The sequence below is a fragment of the Apteryx mantelli genome, chromosome 3 (genome assembly GCF_036417845.1).
Source record: "Apteryx mantelli isolate bAptMan1 chromosome 3, bAptMan1.hap1, whole genome shotgun sequence".
Lineage (NCBI taxonomy): Eukaryota > Metazoa > Chordata > Aves > Apterygiformes > Apterygidae > Apteryx > Apteryx mantelli.
The window spans coordinates 70081049-70099458 of record NC_089980.1 but is presented as its reverse complement, the minus strand read 5'-3'; the positions used below and the strand labels follow the sequence as shown (position 1 = coordinate 70099458).

At 39.6% G+C, this 18410-nt stretch overlaps 1 protein-coding gene across 7 annotated transcripts in view; it reads right to left on the bottom strand.

The window, feature by feature from the left end:
- The window catches only part of ARID1B (AT-rich interaction domain 1B), a 347057-nt gene that overhangs the window by 53826 nt on the left and 274821 nt on the right, over positions 1 to 18410 (bottom strand). For all 7 annotated transcript variants that reach the window (XM_067293600.1, XM_067293595.1, XM_013958989.2 and 4 more), the window contains 2 exons: positions 16851 to 17030; positions 10178 to 10505 (listed from right to left, as the gene is read on the bottom strand). In XM_067293600.1, coding sequence (XP_067149701.1) covers positions 10178 to 10505; positions 16851 to 17030 — 508 coding nt within the window. The remainder of the gene's footprint in view (positions 1 to 10177; positions 10506 to 16850; positions 17031 to 18410) is intronic.

Genomic DNA, 18410 nt, shown 5'->3' with positions numbered 1-18410 from the left:
CTGCTCATCCCTCTGGTGATGCGACTCTTGCCGCCTGCCACCCAAGTCTCACCATGCCCAGGCATGGTCCTGCACTGCTGCTGAGCACCGCTCAGCTCCACCACGCTCACGGTGCTGGCAGCTGATGGAAAATCTAATAAAATCCCCATCCTTTTATGCCAGCTCCTCAAAGATGAAGTTTTTCATAGTAAGTGTCAGCTAGCTGACAGCACGCCGAGCACAACTGTGTATGTGCAGCAACATGGCAAGGAAGTTCTCCAAAGGGATTTCCCAACAGACACATTTTCTCCTACCTATCTTTGCCCAATAGCCTGGAGCTATTAAATGTTTATCAATATTATTATTATTACCACTACTACCATCAGTCGCAGCATTTCTGCGCTGAAAAGAGTTTCACAACTGCAATGCAGCGCATAAGTTGGCATAGTTTCAGCTGGCTCTTTTTTCCATCTTTGGCTCAGAAGTTGCCTGAAAACTACTGTGATGACTGCAACAGGTATTTGATGCATCAGAGAAACTGGTGGCCATCATTAAAAAGAGCCAACCTTACTGCTATGTTACTGTTTAATAAGGGTCTTACAAAGTTACTTGTATGTCCAGCCACAACTGAGGCTGAACTCCACTAATACTCCCACCCGAACTCCATTAAAAAAAGTGAGAAAGGCTCTTCCCCCTCATATTTCCCCAGCTACCGCTGCTGAAAAAAAATATTCAGTTTTCTCTCAACTATCACCATTGTTAAACAGTGTAACACCTTAAAACCACTGCAAAACCTTAACTCCTCCTGCCATTTTTTATCTGTTTCTCACTTTCTATCCCAGGCTGTTCGGTCACAGTCCTGTACTTGCACAACATACGTGCTAAATCACATCGTACAGTCACGGAATTAACTTTCTTATGCTTTCTTCATGATTCCCATCAACCGGATGGATGTTCTCCTGTCTTTTTCTGACTTGCTTAGTAATTTGAACTAGTAGATCTTCCAGCTAGCAGACAAAAAGACAAACAATGTCAAAATCCATTTTCCTCATCTGAAACATTTTTCACCACCCAAAAAGCAGAACAAAAACTAAAGTCCTCCTTTATTCCTTACTTTTATATAAAAACAGTTAATTAAGCACTGCATTTTTACTTCACTAAAAATCATCTTTTGAAGTACAGAGTTTCTGTGCAACATCTGATTTTGAGGCAGAATATTAACATAGTATAACACACAGTCCTACGCTGCAATTTTGCTTAAAAATAATTAGCACTCCTATGGAGGGCAACATCTCTCCTAAATAACCAGATTGAGTCAAAAATAATCGCGACACAGTAATAATCAAACTAAAATTGTCTCTGAGACAACTGAAAATTCTCCTTCATTACTCTGAAAATCACCCTTCCTTCCCAATATACTCCTGCTTTCCCAATTTAAGAATTGTTACTCTCAAAAAGAGAGAAGGAGCATTTACTCTTGAGTCTGTGGTTAATCTCTAATGGCATAAACAGCATACAGCAGTCTACTTGATTGATGAGTTACCAAAAAAGAAAAAGAAAACCTCTCCCCAAATCACTGGTTGCCTGCATGAGCTCTACAGCTTGGTGACATCCAGGACTCCAAAATGATGGATTTGCCTTTTAGTAAAACAAAATTCCAGATAAAAATATGTTTCTCTCAGTCTCCCACAAGAAATGGCTTTGGTTAGCTCAGCATGTAAAATTTCTTTCCATCCTCACACAATTTTATCAGCAATTTTGAGCTGATCTACAAAATGCATCTTCATAAAAAAAATCATAAAAGAGTTGCTTCCAACCCTCCCTTTACTATAATAAATACATATAAGCTAACTTGTAGTTCACCCCTCCTGATAACATTGCTTCCTGCATGAAAAGGCCATATATGTTTCTCCTTTGAAAAGCAAAACATGAGGAAAGGAAGCATCATCCTTTGGAGGAAGAAAAGAAAGAGTAAAAAAGTCAGCTTGATATTTCAGCATGACTATTTCTCATGAAGAGGAAAGAAACATGAGTCCTTAAAAAACCCCCCATCAATATTGGTTAATAGCTCCATTAGAAATAACAGTTACAATAGTCATTAATATTTGGACTTTAATCTCTTCAATCACTCATAAACTCTGTGTACAGAGAAAATATTCCACCCAGCACTGAAATGCAGCCAGCTTCAGGTGTGGAGCACAGCAGCTATTCATAGTTCACAACAACACTATACAGTCATTCGGGCCAAGAAGCAATACCCCCTTCATCCAATTGAAACTATATGGGGAGTTTTATTTTGGAAGCTGAATGTAGTTTCACTGACTGAAACTTATTGCTTGGGTACTCAAACAGTACTAATAGGAAGCAAAGTGGGGCTTATTTCAACTTGATCTGTTAGGGTCCCTAATGGAAATCAGAAGTCTGGGAGCTTTTGGAGAAGGGGGGTAAGGGGAAAATAACCAGACACCTTGAGACTTGAGAATTGTGAAGGGCCTGAAATTGAAGAGGAGTAACTCCTTTACAGTAGCTGTATAATGAATGTTAAATAAAAGAGTGGGCAGAAAGAGCCTTTCTGCTAGGGGCTTATTTCAAAGGCAACAGATAACATACCCCCAGTGCCGGCTCCAATTATGGCTACCAGTCCTGTCTTAGTCTAGTTTACTTTGGGGATTTCACAGTTGGCAGCCTTTCATCTAAAAAGCGGCCTAGTTTGAATAAGCAAAGAAACTTGAACGAGTACTTAACCTTCCTTTACTCCATTGCACTTCCCAGCAGAGAAGAGCGGCTCCTCCAAGCTTAAGGGGAAAATGGGAAACAATGGAAAACACATAATTCTCTCCAGGGATTAAGTTTTACTGTAGCATGTCAAGTCTTCCTGCTACATGCTACATAAGTATAGCTTTCAAAATCGCAATTAGAATCTTAAAGCCAAGTTCCAAGATCAAAAGGGCTAAACTGTAAAATACTGGGTAGAAAGTGACACGATCAAGGATGTGAAATAGCTAAAAAAAAAAAAAAAAAAAGTTCTGGTTCTTATTTGTGTTATTATTCTTTTAAAAAATTTATTTCCGCCTCATTCTTTTTTCCTTTTGACATTTTAATGCACCACGTTCATTACTATATTTCCTTACCAGTAGCTTCTAGTCCATCAGCAGTGCTGCATTACCCTGGCGTTGGAGAAAATAATATGGAAAAAGTGCTTTGTTGGCACAAGCAACATGGAATATGAATTATACATATAAGCAGTAGAGAAATGCTGATGGAAGGTTAGAGAGAGAGAGAGTGTGTGTGCGTGTGTGTGTGTGCGCGTGAAAGCACAAGTGTGCATGTGCATATATACGCACACAGGCTAAAAAAAAAAGATGCACAGAATGCACTTTCTGATCTCATTTACGCTAACTGTAACCATCTCTGTACAACAGAAATTCTCTAATATCAGTGCAGCTTTTACAGATCAATTTCACTGGACTAAATGAAAACTTACTTAAATTCTTTTGACCTCATTGTGATGTTATTCCACTTCTAACTATGGCTGTAGCTTCTAATCTCACTATCATGTTCATTTACTGTGAATCAGTAAATCATCATATTATCTAAATAATATAGATTTAACCATCCATTAACTATGGACATAATATTGTGTGCCTTTTCATTAGAGAGAAAAAATGTTTTTAAAGAACTTAAAGATGAGAAACGAAGTATTTTAAGATTTCGTTTTATCAATAGGTGAGTATAAGCGCTCTTAATACAAAACCACACACATCCCTAACAGGTAAGTCCAAAAGCGTCTACGTACCTTTCCCTAGGACACGGGCTACTAACATACGGGGCTCTCCCAAAAGTTGTTGTGGCTGTTGGCCATGAAGTCCTGCTTACGCTGATGAAGGTGAAGGAACCTAGCTGAGACCTACACAGAGAGGACAGAGCCTGAAGACGATGCCCGCAGGCAGAGGGGTGGGCACTCCTCGACTAGCGTCCCCCATTGCTGGAGGTCTCTCTCGCGCGCTCTTGTTGTCCTCCCTCCCCAAGTAAGCAGGCAGCAAGAACTAACATATGGAGGCTGACCTTCCAGTGTCCTTACAGAAAATGCAGAGGGTAATCCTAAAAAGGCAGCACACGTAGCGCGTTTTTCTCTGTCCTTCACATCATGGCTACCCTTCTTTATCATATCCCCTATAATCTATAATCATCTCCAGCATAAATTGACTAGATTGTCACTCTCATCAAGTGTGCCCCAAGTCCGCATTTATCTAATACTAGATCACAATTTGAAGAAATAAAAAGCTACCTCCTTAAAACGTAAATCCCCAGCTCCTTCTCAGTACAGTAAGTAGATAAAAGGGAGCTGCTTGTCACAAGCATAAGTAAATAAAATAAAATAATGCCTTTAGGTAGAGCTCCACAGGAAAAAGCTATTCTAATATATGGAGAAGTTGATTCTCATTTTGACTTAGAAGAAAATTTAAAGTCCAAATTTTAGCACATAAGAAAAAGCCTTGTGTTCTGCAACTGAAGGGCAGATTGCTGAACTAGAATGATCCTGCAGATCTTTGTTTCCCTGGATTTGGGCGAATGGCTCAATACAGAGCCAGTCCTGTGTATCCAAGAAGTCTTACTAGGTGGCATTAGATTCTCTCAGGGCTTCTAGGTTCCTGAGGATTTGTCACCACATGTTAGTCAAACTGCAGGTGAACTAGAACTCTGAAAGTTAAAAATTCTGCTGCTTAACTGCTAAGCAGTTAAAAACTAGAACCATGTTTTAAAGAGCATGAAGGTACATCAAGGCAATGCAACACCATACATTACTATGGAGACTGAACAAGATTGCTGTGATACTCTTGCCTTCTACTAGCATGGTCAAAAGGAGGAGCCAAGCTTCAGTTTCCTATATTGCTTTTAGGATAAAACCATGTGCCTTAGGTGGCATGGGGAGCAGAGGACAATGGTGTAAATATCCACCTCAGGTTTGGCATCTCCATGAGCAGAATTTAAAATGGTCAGAGGCTGCAAATAGCTAAGCTGGATCTCAACTCCTCAATTTACTAAACTGCTATGTCTAAATCATTTTCTCTAAAATCAATGAAACTGAATTCTAAATTCATTCAATCTATAAAAAATTGCTTTGATTTACACAGTTGCAACAGGCACTCCCAAGCATATTAAGGTAGAGTACACTGAGGTCAAAGACACTACATTCAAAGATAGGATTGCTCCTCAGCACACCAAAACTCATTTTATAGCAATTAGCTCAAGTATTGATAACTGTAGTTGCAGTAGCAAGAGGCTCATTTATTACCTGTCCAGCTGGATGTGTATTTTACAGTCAGCCAGTACTGAATTAAGTCTTCCTAAGGCCACACTGTTAATACTATGTGAACTGGCTATTTCACAACTAGGTTTCTAAGTTTGCACATGCTACAGTCGCACCTTCAACTGCTATGAAGACACACTCAGAACATCATTCACTACTGGCACAAGGCATGTTGAAAACGATGATAAGTATCTAGCTCCAAAAACGTCTGTTAACATTGGGTGTCAACCTACTAATCAAATTTCAAAAGTGTGTACTGGGCACTTACTATTACAGTAAACATAAAAATTCACAGACACTGAACAAATAGTCCCCAAAAGTTTTAAGCTGGGCATCCACAAACTGAGGAACTCAAAATTGGCTGATAATAGAAAATATGGGCTACCTTTGCCGCCTTTTAACATATTCATTAACTGAGAAAATGCTGTCACTTAAATTGCTTGCTTTTACTGAAGGCTCACAGTGTCCATTTGTTACAGATCTGTACATACATAAATACTTATCCATCATTATAAATATATATATATTGCTGTGGAAACTATAATTTGATAGAAAGACTTAATTTTTTGGAGCTTTCTGTTCTTCAAAGGCCTCCACTGAGTTCCAATCTCTAGCAACTGAACCATCACTTCGTGTCTTGTGCTTACAGGAGTTAACAAAAATCTTTCCTTGGAGTTTGATGGACATATAAGGCCTTCAACATACAGCCCTTATCAATCAACTGATTTGTTGAGACCAAGACAGATAGAAAAAGGAAGAAACTATTTTGCTGTTCCTTCACACTGTCTTCCTGAAATTAAGGGGAATTACTATATGGTGTATTAGAGTGTTATTTTGCATTGCCTGCTATAAACTGTCACCCAGACCAAGATTAAGCATCCTTGGCCATGTGAAAGCACAGATACTGCTGGTTCAGTAAAGAGGTCTTAAAAAGATCTCTCTTTCCTTTTGCCTGACATGCTAGATCTCGTTGGGGAAACACTGGCCTGTGAGCACTAGCACACCATAAGATTTTACCTTATTGGAGAAATGTTCAGTAGCTGCAGGAATTAATCTAAGCTTAACATAGAGCAGGCCTCAAGGTGAGGTCAAAGGCTGACTCAAATGGTGTAATTACATGTAGTATCTTCCCTAGCCAGAGCTTTTATTTTTTTTATCTTTTCTAATTAAAAGGGTGGCGTTCTGCACTGAGGATGATAGCTAGGTATAACTGGCTGAGACTCGGATCTTGATCATCCAGCCCTGGTTAACTAGCATTGATTTTCTGCCCCAGTGGAAGTGATTTTATTCTGATGCATGCCATTTAAATTCATTTTACACAGCTGCTTAATCTGGCTTGGCAAAGCTGAGGCAAACCAGCTTTCTAGGTCTAAATGAGACCCCTGAGTTGGTAAAGGATAGATCCTGTGGATTAGCAGCTGAAGATAAATTTCTCTGATTCAACAGTTGACACTGAACGGGATCACATCAACTTAAACAGAAAGAATGCTGTGTAACCATGACTCTGATGCAACCACTTTATTTTCCCCTTAATTCTACATACAGGGGTGTGTTTTATGGCTATAAAAATCCAAGTTTCTGAACCCCACAGCTCTATCTTATAAACTCAAGACATACAAAGAAGGCAGCTGGATGTTATCCATGCACTTTGGCATGTATCAGTAGATGCCCTTCCAATTTTAGAAAATAGTATAGCGCAAGTTCTCTTCCATTTCACTGATTTTTGCATTTTAAACAGAAGAATCAGTAGACTTATGTTCTGATTTTTTGTTTTGCTTTTGACTTTTTTGTGTGCACATATATGAATGATGCTGTAAAGGAGAAAAAAACAAAACAAAACAAAAGCAGCTATAGAAAACTGGTAATTAAAACTTGTTAATAACCATGAAGGCAGCAGTAATTTGGGTATTACAGATTTCCTAGGGAAGCAATAACAGAAATAACATGATGGCAGGGAAGTCCATGAAACTTGAATCTCAGGTGAAGTTTGAAATTGGTGGTAAGCAAGCAATAGTTTGGGACCCAGTGCTCATATTTTCCCCCAGTGCTGTAATTTATGATACGGTTATAGATATCACAGCGTGAAGAACTTTGATGAGAAAACATTAGCTGCATTTCAGGCTGATGTTTCAGATTGGATACTCGGTGCTTCTAAAAATCCTTCCAGGGATTAACTGAAATTTTTCAAACACACACACTCTCAATTACAGTGTAATAAAACTTGTTTGAAAATCCCATTAATAAATCCTGTCATCACTTCTGCAATAAATCACCTATTGAAAAGGCATGGTACTTCGTGGGAGTGGCTCACTGCCAGGGTAATAATGACAATAACAAGAACAAGTCAAGAAAACAAAGTTGCACAGCACTGTTCCTAGACAAAAACGACAACACCAAGGAGAGAGAAATGATGCCTGGACTGGGAAGAGGGAGTGGGAGAGGGAGGATCTCATTCTTTCTTAGTGATGAAGTTCTTCATTTCCCTCTCAGGCCTGAAGGAAACCGAGCCATGCCAAAAGCCATGCAGAACGTGTGTGAGTGAGTGACATGCAGTTTTTCATTGTATTGTCACAGTGGTGTTAGTAAAAAACAAAACAAAAAAACTAAAATCCCCTCTATGATGCAAATATCTGTGTATCTTTCACATGGTTTTTATATTCCTTCAGCAGCCAGATGGCATGTTCATAAACATTAAAAAAAATTGCCAAGGTCCCACAGCAAGTCCAGTTTACATTGCTACCTACCCGTACTGGTCAGGCTGGTGCATCAAGGGAGCCTGAGCGTTGCCATAGTTGGGGTGCTGTGAAGAAAACATGGGGCGTCCGCCAGCCCCAGACTGGCTGGGATAAGCAGGCGACCTAATGTATGGTGGCCTAAAGCAGAACAAAAGAAGAGCCTCTTTGGATTTGCTCTGTATCACAAATATGAATCACTGTCAAGTACATTCCTTCCATATACAAGTATGGAGGACTTGCAGGAATAGCCAAAAGGCCGTAACGCTTTCTCCCCTACCATCGACTTGAGATCAAAGAGAAAAACGGTGTGCTGGTAACCCTCTGGCATCAGAGGGGAGTGACAGGTTTCACTCAATTTTCAGTTGATAAATAGCCCTTTTGGAAGTATTTCCAATAGAGATTTGATGACTGCATGGTCCTACAGGTGCTAGATCACTGGAATGGGCAATATGTGATGAAAAGGCTTTGAAATGGTGCATTTTTGCCCAGGCAAAGCCAGAAACCAAAAGCAGTTTCACAAAACCAACTTGGGAGGAAGGTGTGAGATAGGAGTGGTAATCAATTAGCCTAGTTCTTGATCAAACACCACACACTATTCCCAAAGCTATGCTGGATCACAACCAAATACTTTCCATTTATTGCAAACCAAGTCTTTTCTTGTTTCTTGCCCTTTTCCTTTCATTACACAATTATAAAGAAAGTGTTCCTACAGTTGCAGAGATGGCCCATTTATTTCTTCTTGCCTGACCTACCAGCTTAGAGCCTAAACCAGACAGACAGAAGCAGACTTTTGTAAATTCTACTAGACAGGTCTGTTAAAACTACCAACACAAGCAAGAGATTGCTGGTTCACAGATTTCTGCAGGAATATGGTCTATTTTAAGGGAATGTGGTCCTATTTTACTGAACAAGAACATGAAGAACACTACATTTATTGTTATTACCTTAAAAGTTTGCTAGAGCTTATTGCTAGAACCACTTGTCTTCCAAAATCGCAAAAGAAGAAAGCAATAGACACAGGGACACATTAGCTTCCTATTTTTCTACATTGTGTCACGGAATTACTGCAGTTCTAGTGTCCAGAAACACTGCTCTAGAATGATAAATACCTGTATGTGTATGTGCATCTGTGTACGCATATGCATAAATAAATGCAAGATGCTTAACATACACACACACACACACACACACACACACATAAATTGCTTACCAGAACAGTGGAACCAGCTTTGTGTAATTCTCAAATGTAATGGAAATTCTCTTAACAGAAAAAGATAATAAACACACCAGGAGTTATTTGAGTTGAGTGAAATGTGGAAATTACTTCATCTGATATGATTTCATTGTAAGTACCTAGACATCTTAAGAATAACCATGGACAGAAAAATGCATTTGCCAAAATCCATGCTCAAATGGCAGCATGCAGTTATGCTGCCCCGAAGGGGAGGCAAGAAGTCACACAATGGCTCCAACCTCCACAATCTTATAGTTTGCAGTTTCTCTCTTAGGGATGCATCGGTGGCAGTTATCTACTCCAGATAACTACGGATTGCTCTTATGCCTCCTTCTGCCTTCCCTCTCCAGCTTTTGCCATTACTGTACCCTCCTCTGCCCCTCTGTATGTCTGCGCAGGAATAAGAACAGTCCCACAGGAGAGAACTGCCTTCAGCACTGCCACTCACAACATGCGCAGCAAACGCAAGCATAGATGGGCAGCTTTATAAGCCTCCTTACTCCCCAGCAGGGGCAAGCTGCCTAGGATGTTGGTGCTGGCCCTCTCTCTACCAGAGATAAAATACACATATTCAGCTAATCAATTTTAAGTTGTAGAGGGCTTGTTTTGGGCTCCTAATGTCACCTTAACCCTGTAGGTTTTCCTAAAGCTCACAGCACCAAGAACCAATCTGGAAGTGGCTGTCATCTCCACTGTCACAGCTGCTTTTTGAGAGGCTTATTCAAAAATACAGTAGCATGCTTTCCCCTTACATTTAAAGAAAACTTTTCTTCCCATATGTCACTTTCTCCCAAAGATAAGGGCACATTAATAGAACATGTATAAATGAATCTCTGTGCATCTGTACAGCACTGTAACTTCAGAAATGAGAAGAAAAACAGTTGTACTTGCTTTAACTACTTTCACCTGCACGCATACCTGCTCTGAGCGGAGTTTGCAGCAGCCTGCATCACTGCAGCAGCTGCCTCCTGTGCCTTACGGTTCACAGTTGGCATGGGTGGGCCCATCCCAGGGCCTCCCTGCTGAGACATGCCAGGAGAATTGGGGGTCACACTGCTCATGTTTCCAGGAAATGGTCTGCTCTGCATCCCAGCTGATGGCATCCGTCCCAGGGGCATGGTACCACAAGGCTGGCTTGGCCCCTGTCCATGCATCTGACTGTTGGCATTTATACCCATGCCGGGTCCTGGGCCACTGTAACTCGTGTTGGGCACGCCACTGTATGTTGGTGGTCTGGAATAGTTTCCTGAAGAAAACGATAAAAACACAGAGAAAAACAAAACACTTTTGAGCACATATTTCATTTTAGGAAGTGAGCAGCTGCAGATCTTACATATATAGTCAACTAATGTGAACCACACGGGACTCAAGTCAGAAAAACTTTTTCACCATGCAGATAGTCGAATAGGGGAGTAATCTGCCCAGAGAGGTTGTGGATAAAGCCCTGAGCAACCTGGTCTGATCTCCTGGTTGACTCTACTTTGAGTACAAGGTTGGCCTTGACATCTCCTAAGCATCCTTCCAACCTGAATTAGCCCATGAACCCGATGTTCATGTGCCCTTGAACATTTTCTGTCAAACAAATATCATGAGATAAGAGCAAATACAGAAAAACATAGCCTCTAGAGGGTTATCAACATAGTACAAAAATGTCTTGTGCAGTAAAGAGATACGTGGCATGTAAGAAATTCATTACATAAACTCAAGAGAGAGTCTTATTTTTGTGATTTCATGTTCTCATTTTTCATCTTTCTGCAATTTCAGCAACAAGCTATTCTCACTGGATCCTTGCTCCTAACCATTTTGTCCATTTACAGCAGAGAGACCTTGGCAGTGACCTGTGAGAACTACTGCAGGGCCCTTAGGAACATTCCCTCTCCCCTCCTAACCCACCCATGTTCCCTGTAAGTTCAATGTTTGGCTATGCCAGCAGAAGGTGTATTAGCTTACAGTGCACACACCCCCACCTCCCCTTCTAGGAAAATTAGTATTAAAAGAGTAAACAGCAATACTACAAAGATGCTAATATAAACAGTTGCCTTATTAAGGACAGCACGAAAACCTGGCTGACTCCAATCTGCATTATCGCTGGAACAAACTGCATCATTTGTGGCAGCTTAACTAATTTCAGTACTGATTTTCCTATCATATTTAAAGCTAACGATAAAAAAAAGCAAGTGTACTGCATTCAGTGTTCCAGAAACAAATCCAAACAGCACAAGAAAGGAAAAAAAAAGAAAGAAAGAGATGTGATAGAAGAGTATTTTAAGAAACAGATCACATTACACTCCTTTTGTCATCCATTTTGATTTGTCTTTATTTCCATCTCATCCAGATTAGTGGAAATATAACTCATTCCCTCCCTATGGGATGCCACAGAGCAGAATTTCCTGACTACTTTTAAATATTCCCACGCTTATTTAAAGGCTGCAGCCAGTGGAATCTTCCTCTGAATGTGGAAATAAGACATGTCTCTCCTCCAGGCCTCATGCTACCAGACAGAGGAGTCTGTTGTATGCAGCTCCTGTTTATATTTAAAATAAATATATTCACTCATCATTTGAATGTACACATAATTAATTCATACACTCCCTCTGCTACGCTTTGGCTAATTCTCCCCTCCTCCCCACCCAGTAACTGACTCTGTTACAAGTTCTCTGCAGTGAAAACATGTGTGACCTATGCTTTCCAAGGAAATGGAACAACACTTCACCCTTGCTTTAGAAACCGAGTATCTATGCGTGTTTTTTTTTTTTTTTTCCCACAGAAGGGTCCCCAGTATATGGTTTAGCAGAAATGAAAGACTCCAGGTTTAGCTATATCCTGAATGCAGAGTGCCCTGTCATTTCTCCTCTTCCTCTAGTCACAGCTGCTGCCAGCTGACTATTTTCTGTTCAGTGAGCAATCACTCCTAACGAATAATTTGGTTGCTAAGACCTGTTCAGGCTACACCTCTTTGATCCAACGTATGTGACCACAAACTGAAGGGCTCATTAGTTTCATATTGCTCTGCTTAATATTAAAGTTGTAACACAGAACTCGTGCTGCTCCAGTTTTCCAATTGCTTTCTGCAAGAAAAATGTAATGCAGTAAGATGTGGTATATGTATGCTCAAACGTTATGCACAGCCAGTTAACACATTTTACGTACATGCCATAAGTAACACCCTTTCCAAAGTGGAGCAAATTCACTCCTAGCAGACCTGATATCCATAATCACTGCGAGCAGTCCAATTTACAGAAGGCCAATTTGTTTTGTCATTTAGGGTCTACAAAGTACAGTTCAGCAGCAGACTGGGAGGAGCAAACATCAATGGTAAATTCTATTACTGTTTTGATGCTATTTTGAATTGGGACAAAAACAATCTCTTCTTTCATGTTTTGGCTTCTCAACACATACAAAAACAGTGGAATCTTCTCCATAAAAATATGTGCTTCAGTTAAAATAAGTTCTTAATCATTCATCTCCAAGGATACAAGTCCAAGAGCCCAGGGAAGTGGTATCTTTTCAGAAAGGAAAATAAGTTTCAATGTTTTTTCCATGTTTTTTTTCTCCTAAGCATTTCCTCAATACCTCAAGTACTAGCTATTCTTATACCTTTCCCAGACCACAAAAAAAGGCAAAATAAAAGCCAAACAAAATACAAGAGGAATTGCCAAGAATGAGGAGTGCAATCTTATTTCCATGTTTCTCTAATAGATTAGTAATTTGTTGGCAGTGGCTTTGACAGAAAACAGATGGATGCAGCATTAAACACAATGAATGCAGCAGATGCTAGGCCAGCCCACATCAGCTGGACGTGTCAGGCAGCCAAGTCCAAGAGCCCACACTTTTCAAGTGGGTACAAGCCTGGCAACAGCGGCTGTATGATACCACTGAACAACTCCTCCCCTCCATATCTGAGGGATTTTTGATTCCAGCTCCCCCCAAGCAGATTAGAATTGTACCCACAGACATGACAGCTCAAATGCATGTGGAAAATCAAAATGATAACTAGAATCAGGAAAGAAAAAAAAGTAACAAAGATAAAATGCAAAAAAGCACACTAACAACCTGCCAAAGACAGACGTTCATACTTACTGCTGAATCTTTGATCCACTTTGTCCAGGTTTGCTGAACACAGTGCTCTGATACCTTGCCATTTTTAGGCAACATGAAAAGAGGGAATTTTCAGAACTATCTGTTACTTTTCCTCCCTGCTTTAGGGACGGAGGTTAGATTCATAGTATTAGAAATAGTATCTCAATAACATTTTAAAATTGCTTACATGTCCACTTAGCCATCAAGTTTTCCTTGTACAGATAAAAACTATTTAAAAATATTCCTCTGAAACTATTCTGCCTAAGGGACCGCAGTAGTTAGGGTTGATATTTAAGCAGTAATTCCACAAACTGTTGCATCTGTGTGACCGGATTCTGAGGTATAGACTGTCGAGATATTTAGGGCATCTTATCCCTGATTACCATTTTAATTAAAATCGAGGCTCCTGAAATCGGTGGGAGCTAGATATTAAAGTATTCTTATGAAATGAGTTTTAGTCCATTACAGGTTACAAAGCACAAATACTCATTCGACATGAACAAAAGGGCATTTTGTTAACTTGCTGTGAAGTTTTTGGGTAGGGGTTCAAGCACATTCAGCAGTGGTTTATCTTGTTATACCCAAGCAGAGCAGTTTTACTGTTGAATTCAGTAGGCAAAGTTATGGCAACAGGATGCATTTCTGACACCTTCTACTGCTCCACAGTAAGTTTTTCTCTGCCACAGTCTTAAAAGACCCAACTGACTGTAGTATCTGACTGTTCTCCAGAGTGCGTTCAAGGGACATTTTGCCATGGCAGCAGTTTGATGCTCTCTGGTCACAGACCAGAACTTCATCAGCTCTTGAGCTAGATGTTACCCAAATACAAACCAGAAAGACAGTTCCATTCAGTAACACCTCCCATTCTCACTGTGCTTCTTTTTATTCTTGGGGAGAGAAAAACGGTGGTGTTAATTAAAAATTAAAACTAATGTACTGCACTGTATGCCTCTGCATTATATCACAGGCACGCAGAAGCATACCTTGAAATTTGGAGCCAAAGCCTTTCTCCATTTCTCCATTCTCCATTTTTGTGGAAAATGGTTCCACAGTGTTGCGCTAGGTACTCAATACAGGAACTGCTTCCTGAGCAAATACATTTTACTCTTATTATAGATCTAAGTGTTATGAAAACATATGAAAACAAAATAGATCAACTATAAACAAATGATGGTTGAGTTTACTCTGTGAACTAATTTCTCCAAACCCAAACTTACTGGTGTAGTCTTCACTATGGTAAGCAATTCTACTACAGAAATAGCCTAACTTCTTGAGCAACGGTTTTCAGGACTGAGCACATAGTGAAATAAACTTTTAAACTAAAAGTTTAATGTCACAAAATGCTTTGACACATCTGTAAAAATACAAGTAGTCCCATGCAGCTCAGCCTATGCTTAACAATATTCTGAAGGAAGGCCTATGTGAACAAAACATGAAAAACAAATATGATCCTCAAGAATCATTTTAGTTTAATAATTTAAGAACTCATTTGCAACTCAGGTAATTTTTAATGTATTTGTTATTTTGGCAATAAAAGGCAAATGAGGTTAACATTACATATTCATTATTGCTGGCATATGATTGTGCTTTGTAAAAGGGTATGTTAACAAGATACATTACAGATTACTTTCATTAAAAATGAAAAATACTACTAAAAAGTTAAATCCAGATAAGTATATGACTTTGAAATATCAGTCATATTACAGTTAGTGATCAGGGATGACCAGATTCACACAGGTATTTTATCAATGGTCACATTAGCCTGGTGAAAATGCAGTATTCTCTCCTCTACTTGTTACCCTTGGAGCTCAGTCTGCAGGGCCTTACTTTTACAAGGACCAGTGCATGGGATCACCAGTACCCTCTAAAAACTGGCAGAAGAGCATGCTTTACATCCATCACACTATTCAGCAGACCCTTCTGAACTGGCTTGTTAATGACAATGATGCTCATTTTCTTCCTGCCCCCTCAAGTTCACTTTTTAATAGCCGTTTCTTCCTGACCACAACCCATAAAATCATTACATAGGCACTTTCATCTACAGAGAGAGGAGAAGAACTGCTGAACTCAAGCAAAAAAGAAAGTAGTATTCGGCATGTTACTTAAATGCATTGATTTAGTACAAAAACCTTTCCATTCAATCAGTGTGGATGGCTAATGTTTTACTGCACTTGACACCCACTATTCCCATGATTCAGGATCTCAGCAGCAGCAGTACAGCTGCAAGTCAGCGTAGCTCATCATAAATCCACTGGATTTTACCAGTTAAGCTAGTTGCTCTCTATGCAGATGAAAATAAGTAGTTGGACAGTATTTTATGGTCACAAAATGCTTTCCAAATAAAAGGAAAGCACCAGGCAACTGGAGTCAGGTAATTAATCTTCACACATAGCTATAAGGCTATCCCCATTTTACAGTTAAGGAAAGTGAAGCAGAGAAATGTATTTACTTGCCTAAGTTGAAAGATGGAGCAAAAGGCAGAGCCAAAATTAGAAACTAGGAGATCTTGGCTTGTAGTTCTGTGCTCAGAGCACTAAAACAAATGCAACCCAGAGATGAAAATGAAAGGAATATTGCTTAGGGCGTTAAGACTCCCTTCAAATGAACAACAGAATTAGCTCTCAAAGTCAGGAGACTAAAATAACCATACTTGCTAGCATGGGCAAGCCACTGAGCCCTTACAGAATTCCCGTAGCAAGCTACAATCTTTTTTAAGGATTTTAAGTAAGAAAGCAATAGTAGGAAGTGCTGAAATAGACAAGCTTCTTGATGCACCTCAAAATAAAATACTGTCCCTTATATATTCTGTGGCTTGACTTGAAGTCCATTAAACCCCTAAAAAGATGAACACTCTATAAAGCTTATCCCTTAAAGGGCAAAACAATAGAGAAGTTTAAGGCTGTGTGCACTGAATGTCCGAGGCAGAAATTGTTTCTTCTATTTTTGTTTTAATCCTCCAACAATTCTGTCAAACACATACAATAAAAGGAACTGTCTCTCTCAGTCTGAAGGGTTAGTTAAAATTCACAAACCGTATGCATTAGAGCTCAATATTATATTCCCACAGTAACCACTGTATTACTATGCTTGTTAGAAGACTTTAACCCTCACAGTCACTACACAATTTCAGATTGGCCTCGTGATTCCATCTAAGAAAAAAAATCCTATTTTGGGGTTGGTGTTGTGACCCTTATTCCATGCTTGGTCAAGCTCAGCCTTATCTTAGAGATGACATACTTGGGCTCCCAAACAATGGCCCTGGTAACGCAACAGCTTCATCATTTCCGTGCCCAATTTAGGAACGCTATTTTTATACAGACAAAGATGTTAATTACAGAAGAAGCTTCTTCCACCAGGTGCAACTTCACCTCTGAATGACCTTTTTTTTTAAAAAAAAAAAATCACAAACCTACCTGCCTACCCACATACATACACGCTATACATATTTTTTACACATATGTATAAAATTATCACATGGATTAACAGCAAGTATCATGATTTGTTATTTTACCTTGTGGTCCATACTGGCTCATCTGAGGCCCATAAGTACCACCTGAATTACTCTGCTGAAAGCTACCAATTCCAGGATGTACTTGGCCTCCAGGTGAAGGGTGTGGTGACATGGAAGGTCCAGTTTGTTGAGGTCCATACTGTGACATTTGGGGGTTCCTCTGTATGCCTGCCATGAAACCTAAAATGAAAAAAGCACCAAAGCAGAATTTAAATAAAGAACAGTCACCTGAATATTAAGTAATCTTTGGCATTCCAAAAAAACACTTACTGTGTTATTTTCAAATTAGAGTTACTCTGAAAACTGCTATTGCTCCTATCAAGCAAACAGAATAAGAAACAAACATATCTCCAAGTCAGCAAGGGTGTCTCAATGACCAAAATTTGTATGCCAGGCTCACAACCTGTTATTTTTAAAAGAAAGACAGCAAGTCCTTCTTAGTTACAAATAGAACGGTGATTTTAAAACTAAAACTTTAGAAAAAAAACAACTAATGTCAATTATCCGCACTAGTTAATAAGTAGTAGTGAATCTGCCTGATGACTTATGGTAGGAGTATCATAACATCAAAATTATAGTTTTCTACCAAAATACATTGCTTCGACATACAAAAATCCACTGTTAATATTCTTATTACCTGCACACTTGCAAAAGCTAAAATTTCCCGTTACCTGAAGACCAGACACACCTGCCAGAAAAAAAAAAGTCATTTTGGTCTGTATCTTTGCTTTAGGTCCTTATTCTGGTCTGTCATCAGCATATCTGTATTGCATTCTCTTGTTTATCCCTTTCATAAATGTATTAATGAAACTCAATTTAATGTAGGGTTCAAAAGCTGCAGCAAGAGGCCTAGTAAAATGGTATAAAAAATGGAAGTTTCATACAAAGGAACAGAACTAAGCCTATTAAGTGGGAGGTAGAAGAGGGTTTTTGTGGATTTTTTTTTTTTAAGCTTTCATAAACTGAGGAAAAATCCTGCAATCCTGCCCATGAAATGTCTGTGCAGGGTTGCTAATTTTGTAAGGTTTTACCCTGAAAGGCTTTGGTGCTGCTTTCAATGTTGGGGACAATGTGCTGAGGAGATGGCCAGTTTTCTGATTTCTTTTCTGTCCTGTTTGCATATTAAATTTTTTCTTCATATTTCTCTGTGAGGCAAAAGGCAGGTGTACTGAAGTATGGTATTTGCTCTGCTGCAGCTGCCCCTGTGAAAGCCCTTCTCGCAGTCCATGTGCGGCAGCCTACCCGTAGCACTGACGGGCGAGATACTGTGCATTGCTGCGAGCTCAGAGATTGTGTCTGAATAAATCTGCATTTTGGCCTGTCTTGTAACTTGTCCAGGCACCCATGCTTTGAGACTGCAGAGGGCTGAAAGATTATTTCTGAAAGGTGCCTGTTTTCTTTTCCCTCCATTAATTTTAGTGGAGTGGGGAGGTATGAAGTTGAAAGCTAAAAGACCCCTCACCTATCAGCATTAATTATGCCTTTCCTTACAGTAGCGATGGAACAGAAGAATGGTAAGAATAACCCTCCCCAGATGGTAAGTGGACAACTGGAAGCTGC